Here is an 18,571-nt window from a genome sequence, read left to right as displayed (position 1 = left end):
AGAGAATTGTCTGTTAGCTTCGGCTGTAAGTAAGTCGTTCATAAGTTTGGTCAGGGCAGTCTTAGTGAAATGGTGGGGACGAAAGACAGATTGTAGAAGAGAGAGTTAGATGCAAGGTGAGCGGAAAGTTCAGCGTGGACGTGCTGCTCAAGGAGTTTGGAAGCAAATGGGAGCAAAGAACACGGGCGATAGCTGCACATAGCGTTCAGGTCAAGGGAAGGCTTTTTGAGGATAGGTGTGATTGTGGAATGTTTGAAAGCAGAGGGGAAGGTACCAGAAGTTTGTGATAGATTCAAGAGATGGGTTAGGGATGGGATAAATGTAGTGGGGAGGTTGGGGAGGAGGTGGGATGGGGTCAAGTGCACTAGTGGTGAGGTGTGATTTGGAGAGAAAATTAGCAAGCTCTCCTTCAGAGATTTCGTCAAGTATACAAAGGTGTCGTGGTGGTCGGACAACAAAGACTTTCCTTGTTTTGTCTATCTTATTTTTGAAGTTCGTAGCAAAGTCCTCGGAGATTAGGGATATCGGAGGGGGCAGTGGTGGGCGGAGGAGGGAGTTAAAGGTGTTGAATAACTGTTTGGAGTTGTGGGATAAGGAAGATATGAAGGATGTAAAGTCAGCCTGTTTAGCAGAGGTGAGTGCTGATTTGAATGCGAGTGTTGCTTGTTTGAATGTGGTGAAGTCATCTTGCGAATGCGTTTAATTCCAATGCCGCTCTGCAATTCTGGATACTTGCCGAAGCTTTTTAGTAATGTTATTGTGCCAGGGTTGTCTATTGATTCGTCGCACTCTACTATGTGTAATCGGGGCCAGGGTGGTAGCCGTACCGAGGGACTGCTGCTGCTTCCTCATCACACCCTGACGCTCCGCTACAGAAATATCATGTCCATTTTGTGGTGTGCTGTGTGTGTCAAGTAGTTCACCCACCCATGAGTCAAAATCCTTCACAGCATACAGGCTCCAATTTGTCGCAGACATATACAAATGTTATCAAAGTCCCGATTCATTTTCAATAAAACTTTACTTAACTCGTGCATCTTCATAACAGTTACAGTCCATCCATTTTCCCAATACATGAGTAATCCATCTCCTGCGTTTTCCCTGGTCTGCTCCCTCAGCTTTTCTTCCTGCACCATGGCTCCCAGGCCCGCAGCTTCCTGAACCATCCAGCTAGCTGATACTGAGTGCTCCCCATCCACTTTCCCCATCTTGGGTGAAAATTCAGGTTGCCTCCGCAATTCCTGTTCGGACCGTAAGTCCCGGACGCCACGGGAGGTAACCCACAGACTAGCCACTAATTCTTCCAGGCTGCCTCGCTCTCAATTCGACACTGTTGCTCTCTTCAGCTTTCTCTCACAACTCCTTCTAGAACAATTCTCCTCACACAGCTTTAGCTCCTCCCACTAACTCAAAATTACCTCAGAAAGGCACTCTCCCTGGCTCCGCCCCTTTCTCAACTGTCACTACTCTGACTGAAACCAGTTTTCAACACAATCTAATCTCTGAGGCTATATTCACACTTTGCGGTTTTTACCGCGGAACCGCCGCGATTTTGATGCTGCGGGTCCGCAGCAGTTTCCATAGCGTTTACAGTAACATGTAAACCCTACGGAAACCGCAAACCGCTGTGCACATGCTGCGGGAAAAACCGCGCGGGAACGCAGCGGTTTAAAACCCGCAGCATGTCACTTCTTTGTGCAGAATCGCTGCGATTCTGCACCCATAGGAATACATTGAACCGCTTACTTCCCGCATGGGGCTGTACCCACGTTGCGGGAAGTAAGCGGATAATGTGCGGTTCCTACCCGGGGTGGAGGAGAGGAGACTCTCCTCCAGGCCCTGGGAACCATATTTGGGGTTAAAAAATAAAAAATCATGTTATACTCACCCTCTGAAGTCTCAGCGCTGCACGCGGCCGTCCGGTCAGAGTTGCTGTGCGACCAGGACCTGCGGTGACGTCACGGTCACATGACCGTGACGTCACGAAGGGTCCTTCTCGCATAGCATCTTTGGAAGCGGACCGCCGGGTGCAGCGCCCAAGAGATCCGGACATCAGAGGGTGAGTATAACCAATTTTTATTATTTTTAACATTACTATTGATGCTGCATATTGCTGCATATGCAGCATCAATAGTATAGGCGGAAACCCGCAGCGGAAACCGCGGAATAAACCGCGATAAATCTGCAGGGAGAACCGCAGTTGTTTTGCCCTGCAGATTTATCAAATCCGCTGCGGGAGAACCCGCAGAAGGACAACGCAAAGTGTGAACATAGCCTTACTCTACAGTGCCCCCTTAACACTAACCCACAACTACACTGCCATAACCCTTACCAATGCTGACCTACCACTGCCACTGACTGTCCCTATTCCTGTCCCTAACACTCAGATATCAGAACAGTGTCAGCCATTATCATATTAAACAGTGTCAAATATCATAAACTACACAGGGCACACAGCAAACAAAAACCCAGCTTCATTAGGTAGGCATGAACAGGAATGCAGGGCTCAAACCAGCTGCCTGCACACCCCCTTACATATGCATGAAGGTGGTGACCGGGTCGATGCCTGATGCAAGAGTGGCATTGTAGAAACTAGTGGCAGTGTCTGTCGTGGAGTGAAAATATGGGAGGACAGTGGTAGAATGGAGTCAAAGAGTGTGCAAGTGTCTACATGTGCATGGTTTCTGTGGGGGTGCTCAAGTTGGTGGGCATGGGTGACAGGTGAGGAAGACAGGGAAGAGAAAGTGAGTAGATGGTGGTCAGATAGAGGGAGAGGGGAGGTAGTGACGTTAGATAGAGGCCTAATGTATGTCCGTCTGCATGGGTGGCAGAGGAGATTATTTAGGTTACTAGAAAGCAAAACTATTCCAGAAATAATAATGACTGCGCATGGATTCCCACAAACACTCTAATAGTTCCACAATACCTCTGTCACAAATTAGTCTGTACATGTAAAGATGAGATCTACTGTATTTTATCAGTGGTACAATCGTCATTGCCATCTCAGAAACATGATCCAACAAGTGGAACAATTTTCTGCTGTTGGCAATTTTTGGATTATATCATAACAGTGGTAAAAGAAATTACAAAGAATTTCCACTTGGATACAAAAAACAAACAAACAAATAAAAACCAACCTTCTTAACAGAGAAGCTGATCCCAGAGTTATGGATGGCATACCTGCACAGAAAGAAAAAAAAAAAAAAAAAAGCAAAGAACATTTCCATAGTTTATTTCTTTCACAAGTCGGATGACTCATTTATACTATTGTTTGTTATTTTCTACGTACTATTATGGCAAAACATTACCTGCTGACTACGTCCACTATTCTTGCATGTTCTTCACTTGCACTTTTCAGTGCTTTTCGCCTTGTAGATACATTATAAAATAGGTCTTCAACCTGAAAGATATTTTAGAGCATGAAAATGGATGATCATAGTGTTAAAAAGTTAGTTTGATTCACATTTGCAAGTCACCCCTCGTCCATAGGTTAGGGAATATCGTCTCGATCACTGGTGGTCTGGCCGTTCAAACCTCCACTGACCTCGAGAACAAGGCTCCGAAGAAACCCTGTTGAAATAGAGTGTAAAATGAGAATGCACACCTACATTCCATTTATTCTTAATGGTAGTGCTGAACAACAGCAGAGCGCTGAGCTAGGATATCTCAGTCTGCCCTTTCAGAATGAATGGAGTGATGTGCACAAGATCAACCTCTACTTTGCTCAGGCAGAGCTCCGTTCTCTGGATCAGTAGGGGGCACAGAAGTTTACCTTATAACAGAGGTGGACAACCTGCGGTCCACACTGCACTGCAGTATATACTAGAGTATAAGCCGAGATTTTCAGCCCATTTTTTAAGGCTGAAAGTGCCCCTCTTGGCTTATACTTGAGTCATGGTCGGAGGATGAGGGGGAGCAACGACGGTCACACACTTACCTGCTCCTGGCGCGGTCCCTGCATGTCCCATAGTTTACGGGCGCCCGCAGCTCTTCCTCTGTTCAGTGGTCACGTGGTACCGCTCATTAAAGTAACGAATATTGACTCCACTCCCATAGGGGTGGAGCCGCATATTCATTACTGTAATGAGCGGTACCAGTGACCGCTGAACAGAGGAAGAAGCTGCCGACTCCTGGAGACCATCTGTCCGGGAGACGCTGCCAGGGACAGCGCCGGGAGCAGGCGAGTATTTCATATTCACCTTTCCCCGTTCCACCGCCGCCCCGCCTTCCTCTTCAGTGCCTTCCTTTCTCTGCAGTGACTGTTCAGGTCAGACGGCGTAATGACGTATTAGTGTTTGTGCACCGTCCTCTGCCTGAACAGACGAGGCACTGAGGAGCAGCGGGCAGCAACGAGAGGGGAGTATGTGATTTTTTTATTTTTTATTGCAGCAACATTACATGTGGCACATTGTTATATGGAGCATCTTACGGGGCCATAATGAACTGTATGGAGCATTATATGGGGCGCATTTTAACACTTAATCTACTGATGTCTCTATCAATTTTACTTTTATTGGTATCTTTTTATTCTTTAAATTTACCAATAGCTGCTGCATTTCCCACCCTAGGTTTATACTTGAGTCAATAAGTTTTCCCAGTTTTTTGTGGCAAAATTAGGGGTCTCGGCTTATAGTCAGGTTGGCTTATACTCGTGTATATATGGTAAACACACATATATATATACACACACACGCGTTTACCATATATGCACGAGTATAAGCCAACCTGACTATAAGCCGAGACCCCTAATTTTCCCACAAAAAAACTGGGAAAACTTATATGTATATGTAAATATATATAAGAGAGAGAGAGAGAGAGAGATTGAGAGATTTTGGGGAAAAGGTTTTCTTTAAGTATGACTGCAGTGTTACATCACACCCTTCTAGATATAAGGCTTCAAACAAATTATTTTGCTTTTACATACCGATATCTGAGTCCCTTGATTGCCAGCACAAGGTTTGGGAGGAGCTTTGAGTTTTCCATCTGCATAACTTGCTCTGCATACAAAAACATGTAATTCTTACAACCTACCAAAGGATATTGTCCAATAGGCTAATTCAAGGAACACCTAGGAAAGTGCCTGTTAGGAATACCTAAAAGTAGCGAGGTTTTTGTTATCAATCCCCCCTTTTTTTCCCTTACCTGTAGGCACATTTTCCATCTGCTGTCTTTGTTGTAATAGTAACATGAGCCACGTGACTGATACTGGCTAATGCCTGTTGAGATAAAATAACTGAAGAATTAGATTTTTTTCACAAAATTAATGAAGGGTTGAGTAAATGCGCCTGAAACTAATCCGAATCCAACTCTTAAAATAAACTCGGAAAATAAAAAGATGCAACCTCGTTGGTAATCATACGCATTTTCTTCAGTTTTTCTAGCTTTCATACATCACTCCCACTACATTTAAAGAGGACTGGTGTTAAGACCTAGTTTTCAATAGTAACAGTGGGGAAAAAAAATCACAACAAATGTTTTCCCTGTTTAGAAAATCTACAGGGTATTTAACTCGTTTTCTGCTTCAAAAACTACGGTAAGCATGAAGACTCTGTATGCACAAAGCTCTTACAGCGTTACTCAACTTTTTCATTCTTGCACCCACGCCCAAACTTTAGTACAAAAGTCAGGAAAAGCTACAGAAGTCCATTGTAACATCTGAAGACTGCCTTGTTCCTGCCTTCCTTCAGTTTCGTGCCATCTAATTTAGCCTTTTAGGCTGTGTGCACATGTTGCAGATTTTACACGTTTTTTTCACTATAAAAACGCATACATTATGCATCCCATCATTTAGAATGCATGCCGCAATTTTTGTGCACATGATGCGTTTTTTTCCACGAAAAAAAAAAAAAAACGCATTGCGGTAAAACACGAAGCATGTGCATTAATTTTGCGGATTTTTCGCGTTTTCCCCGCTATTTAATGCATTGGGAAGCTCCGGAAAAAAAACGCAAAAATGCGCAAAAAATGCATGCGGATTTCTTGCAGAAAATTTCTGCAAGAAATCCTGAACGTGTGTGCATAGCCTAAAGGTCTGGGCAATTAATATTTACACTTTTGTTTCTCCCTCCCCTTCTTCCAACAGCAATAACTTTTTTCCCCTTTAACATAGCAGTAAGGGGCTTGGTTTTTTTTTGGAACAAGTTTGTTTTAAATGACACCATTTAGTTACCATATAATATACTAAAAAGTGGGAAAAAATTACAATAATTGTGCAATAGTGACAAAAACAAGATTCCACAATTGTTTTTTTGTTTTGTTTGTACAATGTTTATTGTTTAGTAAAAAGGACTTTAGAACATGATTCTCCAGTTTAGTACAATTGCTGTGAACTCAAACTAGCAAAAAATTTTTAAGGATTGCCATTTTCTGAGACTCAAAGGGAATCTGTCACCCCATTTTTGGCCTATAAGCTAAGGCCACAGGCATCAGGGGCTTATCTACAGCATTCAGCATCAACAAGGCAGACAAAGTACGCCTGCGCAGGAGCCGCGGCAAGAAGAGGACGTCATCGTATGAAAATGGGAGGCGCTGGACCTGGACCGCAATGCCCATCGGACTGGACGGCACCACGACCCCCCCTGGGTGAGTATAATATAACCTGTTTTTCTTATCTTTCAGAATATATCGGGGGCTTATCTACAGCATTACAGAATCTGGTAGATAAGCCCCTGATGCCGGTGGCCTTAGCTTATAGGCCAAAAATGGGGTGACAGATTCCCTTTAATGGTTTTATTTTTCCATTATTTGACTTGTTTTGAACAGCTGACATATGCCTCTAACAGCCGCAGTTGGAATCGCGATCCACAGGTAACTGTTAACCTGTATTTTCTGGCAGCGGCATTAAACTTGTGCTAACCGGAAGCGTGCCGGAAATCCCACCCATCGGTGACTCCGTCACGTGCTCGCAGGTTACTGATGGGTTGGCATGACAACCAGAGGTCTCCAGCAGACCTCTATGGTTGTCATAGCCAGATTGCGAAGAGCGCCGCATGATGCTCATAGCAAGTGAGCGTTTCTGCTACACACAGGTGATCTGATCATCGCCTGTGTGTAGCGGAGGCGATCAGACAACTGCAGCTTCTAGTCTCCTGTAGAATTTAAAAGGATTGGCCTTCTCAACGTAATTTTTCATCATGTAAAAATTCTATAGCATCTATGACTGTTCTTTTGACATAACCCCAAAATGCCTTTTTACTACTTTGTTCTCCCAAGCAGGCCTTACTTCATTACTGGCTTTAGTTCTTTTAACGTTTGCCCTGCAATCCCCGCAAATAGCATTTTATTCCTTTTTAGATATGCCCCCTCTTTCCATTTGATATACATTTATTTTTACCCTTTAACAAGTGATTAAGTCCAGCATTCATCCATCTTGGGCTCTAAAAGCTTCCAATTCTTCCTTATTTTCGGGATTGTTACCGACTGTGCAGTGAGAATTTCATTTAGCAAAACCTTCCATTCTTCTTGGGCATTTCTGTCCTTTAGAACATACAGTCATTGGACCTTAACTACCCGTTGAGTCCATTAAAATCCAAAATTCAAAGATCGAATGATCGCTGCCTCCTAAATTTCAGCAACCTTTACTTCCCCAACCATTTCCTTCCTGTTGGTAAGAATTAGGTTCAACATTGCAGATCTTCTTGTTCTCTCTTCTATCTTTTGAAAATAGAATTAGTCTTACCGGTAATTCGGTTTCTAGGAACCTTCCACGACAGTCACCTTGGAGGTTGTCTCCCCGCCCTAATGAGGGACAGGAAACACAAAGAGGTCAAAATAACACTCCATGTCCTGCTATCTCCAGTGTTTTTCTGGCAATACTAGCATGAATAGTTCACAAAGAGCAGGAATCATCCAATAGGAATATCAGATAGGGAGGGAAATTAGTGCTGTTGTGGAAGGTTCCTAGAAACCTAATTACCGGTAAGACTAATTCTATTTTCTCTAGTTACGTTCCACGACAGTCACCTTGGAGTTATAACAACGTTAATTTCATTAGGGAGGAACTACGGTCTGCAGAACACGTCTGCCGAATGTAAGATCCCTGTCAAAATGTAGTCTGTAGTGTCTGATGCAAGTATGTACAGAAGACCAGGTGGCAGCTCTGCATATCTGCTCAGACGAAGCATCCCCTCGATGTGGAGACTGATCGAGTGGAATGAGCCTTCAGCAAAATCGGAGGGAGGTCTTTTGCCAAGTATGCAAGGCAGATGGCCTGCTTAATCCAGTTTGCAATTGTGCTCTTAGCAGCTTTCCTTCCTTTATTCTGGCCTGAAAACTGGATAAAGAGATTCTGGTCAATCCTCCAGGCCCTGGACTGTTCCTGGTAGTGGAGGACCACCCTGCGGACATCCAGGGTGTGGAATTTTTCCTCCTTCGTGTTGGAAGGATTTGGGCAAAATGAGGGCAATACGACATCCTGACCCCTATGAAAATCCGAAACTACTTTGGGCATAAAGGCGGGATCTAGGCGCAAGACTATACTATCCGAGTTCAGAGATAGGAAGGGCTCTTGAACAGACAGGGCCTGCAATTCTCCTATGTGTCTCGCCGTGGTAATTGCCACCAGGAACACAGTCTTAAGTGTCAGGATTTTGAGGGATAATGAAGACAAGGGCTAAATGGGTGGCTGAGTAAGACTATTGAGCACTAAATTTAGATCCCAGGGGGGAACACGACTAGGGAGTCTAGGGCGTAATCTGCTTGCAGAAGTCATGAACCTTCTGATCCAGAGGTGACCGGCCAGGTCCCGGTCAAAAAATGAACTAAGGGCCGAAACTTGAACTTTTAGTGTACTTGGGGTGAACCCTAGATCTAGACCCTTCTGGAGGAAGTCTAGGATTTGAGCGATGTTGGGGTGGAAGGAATCAGGTACACTGGGAAGACACCAGGAAGAGAACTTCTTCCATACTTTGCCATAGATGGCATTGGTCACGGGTTTCCAACTCTTTTGGAAAGTTTAGATTACCCTGTCCGAGAGGTCACTTGCTCTTAGGATGTCGGTCTCAGTAGCCAGGCTGCAAGGTTCAACTTTTTGAGCCCTGGGTAAAGTAGAGGACCTTGACAAAGGAGGTCGGTTCTTTGAGGAAGAAGTAGGGGACCTTCCTTGGCCATATCCATCAAGGCGCTGTACCAGCTCCGTCCCAGTCACATTGGGGCAATTAGAATTGTATTGACTTGGTCTGACCGGATCTTCTGCAGGGTCTTTGCCAGCATCGGGATTGGTGGAAAGGCGTAAGCCAGGTTGAAGATCCATGGATGGGCGAAGGCATCTATCCCCTGAGCCCCATATACGGGACCAAGGGAGAAATATGTTTTTGAGTGTATTTTGGGCATTTGCAAATAAGTCAACCTCCAGGTTCCCCCATCTCGAGGTTAGGGATAGGAAGACTTCTTGGTTCAGGCACCATTCCCCGAGATGGACGTCCTTCCTGCTGAGGAAGTCCACCTGGGTGTTGTTCTGAGCCTTTCAGATGTACTGCTGAGATTTAAAGCAGGTGTTTCTCTGCCCAGAGAAATATCCGTGCCGCAACTAGCTTCAGGCTAGCGTATTTCGTAACCCCTTGATGTCGGAGATAGGCCACCGCCGTTACGTTGTCGGAGTAGACAGACATGATGGCAATGGACGAGAGATGAAGTGGCTATCAGCACTTCTTCCACTGACTTTAAAGGGACACTGTCACCTGAATTTGGAGGGAACAATCTTCAGCCATGGAGGCGGGGTTTTTGGGTGTTTGATTCACCCTTTCCTTACCCGCTGGCTGCAATATTGGATTGAAGTTCATTCTCCGTCCTCTGTAGTACATGCCTGCACAAGGTGCAATCTTGCCTTGTGCAGGCGTGTACTATGGAGGACAGAGAATGAACTTCAATCCAATATTGCAGCCAGCATGCAGCCAGCGGGTAAGGAAAGGGTGAATCAAACACCCAATAACCCCGCCTCCATAGCTGAAGATTGTTCTCTCCAAATTCAGGTGACAGTGTCCCTTTAATTCTCTCAGGTTGGAAGATCTGGAACTTACGTCCGGGGACCATAGTCCCTGAAAATATGTTTTTTCCACCACAGCGCCCCAGCCTCTTCGGCTGGCGTCTGTATGAAGTACTTTCAGGGGAAGCTGGTCCCAGATTACCCCCTGCCAAAGGTTTTGGCCTTTCAACCACCACGAGAAGTATGGATAGAGCAATCCGATACCTCCGTGAGTACAGGACGACGTGGAGTACAGGAGACGTGAATTTGGAGGGTTCGTGTATGTTCCTGAGCCCAGGATACTGCCTGAATACACGAAGTTAGGAACCCCAGAATGGACATGGACACTTTTAAGGTTGGTGACCCTTGTTGTCTGAATCTGGAGATTCTCTGACAAAAGGTCGTGCTGACGATCTTCGGGAAGGACGCCCTTTTCTCCAAGTCTAAGAGAATCCCCAGGAATTTTTTGCTTGTGGAAGGGTGCAGGTCCGACTTCTGGAGATTCAGGATCCAGCCTAGGGACTCGAGCATACCTAGTGTTTTTGAAACATGTTGGTTCAGCTGAGATATTGATGGAGCGATTATAGGAAGGTCATCTAGGTATGGGACGAGGCAAATTCCCTGAAGACGGATGAAGTTGACTGCTTCTCTCATGACCTTTGAGAACACCCTCGGGGCTGAGGATACACCGAAGGGGAGAACATTGAACTGAAAATGGGTGATCCTGTGGTTGTGGGAGACCGCGAACCTGAGGAACCTCCTGTGATCCGGATGGATCGGAACATGGTAACAGGCGTCCCTCAGGTCTATCGTAGCCATCACCCAGTTTTGTCCGATAAGTGGGATTGTCATCCTGATCGACTCCATCTTGAACCTTCAGTATCTGATAAACTGATTCAGAGGTTTTAGATTTATGATCACTCTGCATTTTCCGGAGGGCTTCCTTATGAGGAATAGACGAGAGTAAAGGCCTCTGCCTAAATCCTGCTGAGGTACTTGAGAAGTCACCTTTTCTCACAAGAGATCCAGAATCTGTAGAAGGGAGTCCTGGAGACACTGTTCCAGGGTAATTCCCAGGCATTGGGGGGGGGGGGGGGGGGGGGGAGAAACGACTCTCGAATTCCAACTTTAGACCGAATTGTATAGTGTGGAGGATCCACTGGTTCATGGATATAGACTGCCATTGGGCGAGAGTCGGCCCCCCACTGGAGAGTCACTGTTTATCAGGGGTCTGTTGCTGTTGAGGAACGAGGATATTCCTGCCTCTATCCCCCTTCGGGTAGCTCCAACGACCCGATTTACCTTTTCCCCTGAACTCCTTCTGGGAAGACTGGTCACGGGGGGGCAAACTTTTGTTCGTGGAGCGATTTTTTCCTATCAGATGCCTTCTCAAGGATATCATCCAAGACTGGCCCAAACACATGGTGTCCCTGAAAGGCGATGGTGCAAAAAGGTTTGGTTTTAGAGGTGATGTCGCCGCCCCATGATTTTAACCAAAGGGCTCTCCTGGCTGAGTTAGAGAGGACTAAGGATGGAGCAGCCACTCAAACTGATTCTCCTGAGGCATCGGCTAAGAACCCTGTCACCTTTTGAAGGAGAGGTAGGGAGTCCAGGATTTCTTCTCTGAAGGTCCCCTGAGAGAGGTGTTCCTCTAATTTGCGAAGCCAGAGAACTAGGGCCCTGGTGACGCATGTGGACGCAATATTTGCTTTAAGCAACTTCGTAGAGGATTCCCAAGACTTTTTTAGGTGGCTTTCTATTTTACGATCCATGGGATCTTTTGGGAGAAATCCTCAAATGGGAGAGACGTCTTTTTTGTCACTTTAGAGACCTGGACGTCCACTCTAGGGACTTCCCAAATAGAACTGTCACCTTCTAGGGGGAAGCGGTTCTTTAATTCTGAAGGAACGCTAAGGCCCTTTTCTGGGGAAGCCCACTCCTGAAAAATAAGATTTTTAACATTTTCACGGATAGGAAACCCTTTTTTATTTTTTTGGGCTTCAGACCCCCAAACATGTCATCATGAACTGAATGCTTTTCCTCTACTTCCTCGACCCCAATGGTGTTTCTTACTATGGAAACAAGCTCATCCATATCCTCAGAAGAAAAAAAAAGTATATTTTCCCATCAGGTTTAGGGGTGGATGTGGAGCCCTCATTTTCCCAATTGTCATCTGACTCTGAAGTATGAACTTCGCCTCAGTCAGAATCAGTTTCAACCGGAGCCATTTTCCTTTTTTAAGGGGGGGGGGGGGGGGGGAAGAAATGGGACACGTGAGCTGGGAAAGGGCTGCCATGGAGGTCTGTACCTCCTGTTTAATCAGCGTTTTAATGCTGTCCAGGAGGGAGGGCAGTTCAGCACGCAATATGTAAGCCGTGCAGGGTTGACACAGGGTCTTCTTATAAGCGTAAGATAGCCGGGAGCCACACACCCCACACTTGCGGCTGGGTTTGTTCTTTGGGCCAGAGACCTTTTCTCCCTAAAAGAGAGGTATACTAAATGACCCGTACTAACACGTCTGAACAGTGAAGGGACCAGCCCAGCTACTCACGGTAGGAGGGTGAACGCTGGGTTCTGCAGATGTAGCAGATGTCGCCGTCCATGGTCAAACTGTCAGCAGTCACACAGAGACAGAGACAAGCGTCTTACCTGGAGGCCCCTGACCAGGATATGAAGGCATCGAGGACCAGAGTCACTTGTGTGCTCCTCCTCCCCTTGGTCCGTAGGGAGGATCCCGTGAACGACCCTAGCGATTGACCCAAACCAGCTGGAACGCAGGAGGCGGTGTGCGTTCCAGCGTGGAGCTCCAGGACACAAACCGGAAGTGCCCTGCTGACGTCACATCCGCTATGCGCGGCCCAGAACCCCAGCCACACGCTGGGAGTACTCCGGGAAGCTCCGAGAGGACCCCAACAGCACATCACTGCCCGCTTTACCTCCGGAGGAAATGCGGGAGGGGCGGGAAAGGGGTCCCGAGTCCATTACAGATGGAGACGGGAGCAACCGCATGGAGGAGAGGAAAACCGCCCGACCTCAGCTGCCCAGCATGGTGAGAAATTTCCAAGTGCTCTAATCGCTGGCCACGGCAGCACCTGAAGGAACCTCTTCATGCCCCACTGGGGGACAGGAAAAACACTGGAGATAGCAGAAAGGGGAGGGTTCTTTAACCTCTGTGTTTCCTGTCCCCCATTAGGGCGGGGAAACAACCTCCAAGGTGACTGTCGTGGAAAGTGACTAGAGAAAGATAAAGTTGTCAGCAAGAGAATATAAGAATTTTATGGACCCAGTACTTTTGCCTGAGAGAGATTTCCAAAAAATATCTGGATAGTTAAAATCTCCCATGATCATCATGTCATACTTTTTTGAGAACAGAGACATCTGATGTAAAAAGAGTTCATCCATATCATCAGTCTGTCCAGATGGCCTATTGTAAACACCTAAAATAGGAACCTTTCTCCTCATCTCTACTAACATTCAATGCAACACCTTCTTCCCTCTTGTTAATCCTATTTCTAATAAATTAGTTGCAGCCTTCAAAGTTTGTATTCCAATCATGTTTATCATCCCAAGTTTTAATGATGCCTATGACATCATCTCTCTTTTCCTGTGTTATCAGCTCCAATTCTCCTTGTTTGTTTCCCCATGCTCTGTGAATGTGTATAGATACATTTCGGTTTGTAGTCGGGTTCTCTTGCTCCTCTATTTTCATTCAAAATTGTTTTTTGTTTGCTAGAATTAGGAGGGTAGAATCCTGAACCTTCTTTCTACTTGGAGCCAATATTTTTTTTAATCGGATTTGGAATCTCTTTTTCTAATTCCGATTGCTCCCCCAAGGCATCTTGATTTAAGAACAAATTTATGAGGGAACAGAAAGGAATTCTAGCATTCGGTCTGTTTCTGTAGTGTTGACAATCCAAGCGTTTGAGGATATTTAAGCTTAAAGGGATTGTCCACTACTAGGACAACCCCTTCTTGGTCAAAATGTTCGGGGATAGCAGATACAGTTCGGTTAGTCGCTAGGACCTCATCCTTGTTGAATACGGTCTTGTGAGCCCTATGATTGAAATGCTGGTCAACAGATATCCAGTTTATGTCAAGACTATGCTCCATACCTTGCCAAGGAGAGTTCTTTTTTTGGCCCTGTTCTTAATGACATCCTGGAGAAAGCAGGAGACAGGCAGAAAGGTTTTCCTAGTCTAGTCTTGCCTTCCTTTAAAAAGGAGATTTTTGTGTACTCACCGTAAAATCTTTTTCTCCGAGCCAATCATTGGCGGACACAGGACCATGGGTGTTATGCTGCTTGCCACTAGGAGGACACTTGAGTAAACACAAAGAGTTAACTCCTCCTCTGCAGTATACACCCCTTGACTGGCCACTAACGACTCAGTTCAGTAGTAAAGCAGTAGGAGTAAAACCAAGACAAGTCAACTATGTCCAAAACTGAGGAACAAACTACAACAAACAGCCAATAGGCTAACAGGGTGGGTGCTGTGTCCCCCAATGATTGGCTCGAAGAAAAAGATTTTACAGTGAGTACACAAAAATCTCCTTTTCTCCTACGCCTCATTGGGTACACAGGACCATGGGATGTCCTAAAGCAGTTCTTGGGTGGGGAGCAATTGAAATGCTAAAACCCCATGTACCACTGGCTTACTGAGGTACCACTGTCTGCAAAATGCACCTGCCAAGGGCAGCGTCTGCCGAAGCCTGGGTATGGATGTTATAGTGCTTCGTGAAGGTATGCAGACTGGACCAAGTCGCAGCCTTACAAAGCTGTTGTGCAGAAGGCTGGTGCCGAATGGCCCAAGAAGCACCGACGGACCGAGTCGAATGCGCCTTAATCCCTGCTGGGACAGGGGTGTTCCTGACGCGGTAAGATTCCTGAATAGTGGAGCAAATCCATTTGGCTAGAGTGGCCTTTGAGGCAGGTAGACCTTTCCTATGTCCCTCTGGAAGCACGAACAGGTCATCCGACTTACGGAAGGGAGCCGTGCGAGATATGTACCGCTGAAGAGCTCTAACCACATCCAGAGTATGGAGAGCTTTGTCGATACGATGGGTTGGTGTCGGACAGAATGACGGCAAGACAATGTCCTCATTTAGATGAAAGGAGGAGACAACTTTAGGTAGGAAAGAGGGAGAGGTTCTCAAAACTACCTTGTCTGGATAAAAAAATCAGGAAGGGGGGTCGGCAAGAGAGCCGCCAACTCAGAAACTCTCCTGATTGACGTAATCGCCACGAGAAAGACCACCTTCCATGAAAGGAGGGTGAGAGAGATGTCCTACTCCGAGAACCAAGTTAAGATACCATGACGCCAAAGGCATTCTATAGGGAGGGGCCACCCGGGAGACTCCTTGGATGAACGTCTTAACCGGCAGTCTGGAAGCGATCTTTCGTTGGAATAGAACAGACAATGCGGACACTTGTCCCTTGAGCGAGCTTAGGTCAAGGCCTACTTTAAACCTGATTGGAGAAACTCCAGAATGGACGGAAGGGAAAAAACCAAATGAGAACGTCCATGGGTATTGCACCATGAAAAGAAGATGCGCCAGGTGCGATGATAAATGCGCATGGATACGGGTTTCCTAGCGCGAATCATGGTACAAGAAACCCCTGGAGAGAATCCAGCTTGGGCTAAAATCCAGGATTCAAACGGCCACGCCGTCAAAGACAGGGCCCCGGAGTTCTGGTGGCAAATCGGGCCCTGTGAGAGAAGATCCGTGCGATTTGGAAGGCGCCAGGGGACGTCGGCGACCATTTGGACGAGTTACGCGTACCATGCCTAGCGCGGCCAGTTTGGCGCGACGAGAATCACCGGTCTCCCCTCTGCTCTGATCTTCTTGATGACTCTCGGGAGCAGAGGAAGAAAGATGTACGGCAGCTGAAACCGCTGCAATGACAGAACCAGTGCATCTGCTCCGATGGCGCGAGGATCGCGGGATCGAGCAATGAACTGGGGAACTTGGTTGTTGAGCCTCGAGACCATAAGATCCACATCCGGCATCCCCCAGCGAAGATAAATCTGCTGGAAGACTTCCGGATGGAGGGACCACTCGCCCGAGGGAAGACCTTGGCGACTGAGGAAGTCCGCTTCCCAATTCTCCACACCCGGAATGTGGATCGCCGAGATGAGGGAATGATTGGTCTCGGCCCAGCGAAAAATATGGGCGACTTCGCACATGGCTGCCCTGCTGCGGGTTCCCCCTTGCCGGTTGATGTACGCTACAGCCGTGGCATTGTCGGATTGCATCCTGATGGGATGTCCTGCAAGAAGGTGATGAAAACTGCGTAGGGCGAGCTTGATCGCTCGAATCTCCAAGACGTTGTTTGGGAGATGAGACTCTCGTGCGGACCAACGACCCTGTGCTCTGTGGTGATTGAAAACCGCGCCCCAGCCCAAGAGACTGGCATCGGTGGTCACCACCAACCAGCGCACCGGAAGAAAAGACCTCCCTTGGTGCAGGGAGGACTGTAGCGTCCACCACCTGAGGGATTTCTTGACCTGTGGAGATAGGCGAAAGCGACGGTCGAGGGAAAACGGACTCCTGTCCCAGACTAACAGCAGAGCCTATTGCAAGGGACAGAGATGAAACTGCGCAAACGGAACTGCTTCCATTGCGGCTACCATCTTCCTGAGGATGCGCATCACGAAGCGGATGAAGTGCGGGACTGGGCGGGAGAGCTTGCGCGCCCCCTGTTGTACGGACGAGACCTTCTCTGGAGGGAGAATGACTAACCTGCGGGAAGAATCCAAAATCATGCCCAGAAATCACATTTGCTGGGCTGGCATCGGAGATGATTTCTCGAAGTTGATTTTCCAACCCAGGCGAGAAAGAGAATCCACAGTTATCCTGACAGACTCTGCGCATGCAGAGTGGGAAGGCCCTTTGATCAATAGGTCGTCCAGGTATGGGAGAACTACCACTCCCCGAGCATGAAGAATGGCCATGACAGCTGCCATGACTTTTGTGAACACTCTGGGGGCAGTGGCGAGTCCAAAGGGTAAGGCCACAAACTGGAAATGTTCGTCCTGGACTGCGAAGCGCAGGAACTGCTGATGAGAGGAACAGATCGGGATGTGGAGATAGGCGTCCTTGATGTCTATGGATGCAAGGAACTCTCATCTTTCCAGAGATGCGACAACGGAACGGAGTGAGTCCATTCTTAAGTGTCGAACCCGTATGAACTTGTTTAGCAGCTTGAGATCCTGGATGGGCCGTAGAGTCCCGTCCTTTTTTGGGACCACGAATAGGTTTGAGTTGAATCCCCTGAATCTCTGGTCTTGAGGAACCGGAACGATGACACCGTCCCTTCGAAGCGCCTGTATGGCCTGAAAGAGATGTGACGCCCTTGCTTTGGGGGGAGAAAACTAGAAGAAGCGCGGAGGGGGGATGGAAGAAAACTTGATCTTGTATCCGGAGGACGCGAGCTCTCTGACCCACTCGTCATGGACGACCGAGAGCCAATTTTGGCGAAACAAGAGAAGACGTCCGCCTACTCTGTCGGTGTCCGCCGGACACGACGACGAGTCATTGAGTAGAAGGGTTTAGTGGGTGCGGATGCCTTGGAATCAGAGGGTCTCGGTCTGGGCTTCCAGGAACGGTTAAGTCTGTATGAGACCTGGGGATTTCTGTCTCCCCGCCGTCCCGAACCATGGGAAGAGGAGGACCAACCGGAGTTGTTACGAAAGGATCGGAATCAAAACTGCTGTTGATTCCGAAAGGGCCGTGTAGGTTTCTGCGTGTAGTGAATTTGACGGTCAGAAGGTTTTTTGACCGATGAACCGTCGGACAAGGATAGGATTGTTTTGGATGCGAGGCGTGATATGGCAGGATCTACAGAAGGGGAGAGAAGCCACTCCATCAGGTCCTTGGAGAAGGGATATTTGGCTTCTGTGGCCTTTTGGGCCGTAAAATGCTTATCCGGATGTTCCCTGTGTTTTTGGATGATGTCCTGGAACTCAGGGTGATTAGCAAATATTTTTTGGACACGTTTAGTCTTTTTAAGTGACTCTATAGCGACAGGGTCTGTTCCGCAGGACTGGCGCATAGCAAATGTGGTGCCAATATTCAAAAAGGGCTCTAAAAGTGAACCTGGAAATTATAGGCCAGTAAGTCTAACCTCTATTGTTGGTAAAATATTTGAAGGGTTTCTGAGGGATGTTATTCTGGATTATCTCAATGAGAATAACTGTTTAACTCAATATCAGCATGGGTTTATGAGAAATCGCTCCTGTCAAACCAATCTAATCAGTTTTTATGAAGAGGTAAGCTATAGACTGGACCACGGTGAGTCATTGGACGTGGTATATCTCGATTTTTCCAAAGCGTTTGATACCGTGCCGCACAAGAGGTTGGTACACAAAATGAGAATGCTTGGTCTGGGGGAAAATGTGTGTAAATGGGTTAGTAACTGGCTTAGTGATAGAAAGCAGAGGGTGGTTATAAATGGTATAGTCTCTAACTGGGTCGCTGTGACCAGTGGGGTACCGCAGGGGTCAGTATTGGGACCTGTTCTCTTCAACATATTCATTAATGATCTGGTAGAAGGTTTACACAGTAAAATATCGATATTTGCAGATGATACAAAACTATGTAAAGCAGTTAATA

The 18,571-nt window shown here is 46.9% G+C and overlaps 1 protein-coding gene across 1 annotated transcript in view; it reads right to left on the bottom strand.

Moving 5' to 3' along the window:
* The window catches only part of MLH1 (mutL homolog 1), a 101,462-nt gene that overhangs the window by 75,194 nt on the left and 7,697 nt on the right, over positions 1 to 18,571 (bottom strand). Inside the window, exons 4-7 of the mRNA XM_069730316.1 lie at positions 5,143 to 5,216; positions 4,925 to 4,997; positions 3,309 to 3,400; positions 3,138 to 3,180 (exon numbers count right to left, since the gene is read on the bottom strand). Coding sequence (XP_069586417.1) covers positions 3,138 to 3,180; positions 3,309 to 3,400; positions 4,925 to 4,997; positions 5,143 to 5,216 — 282 coding nt within the window. The remainder of the gene's footprint in view (positions 1 to 3,137; positions 3,181 to 3,308; positions 3,401 to 4,924; positions 4,998 to 5,142; positions 5,217 to 18,571) is intronic.

The sequence above is a fragment of the Ranitomeya imitator genome, chromosome 6, assembly GCF_032444005.1.
Source record: "Ranitomeya imitator isolate aRanImi1 chromosome 6, aRanImi1.pri, whole genome shotgun sequence".
Taxonomy (NCBI): Eukaryota; Metazoa; Chordata; class Amphibia; order Anura; family Dendrobatidae; genus Ranitomeya; species Ranitomeya imitator.
Note: the sequence above shows the minus strand (reverse complement) of the source record. Positions and strands in the feature narration are given on the sequence as shown.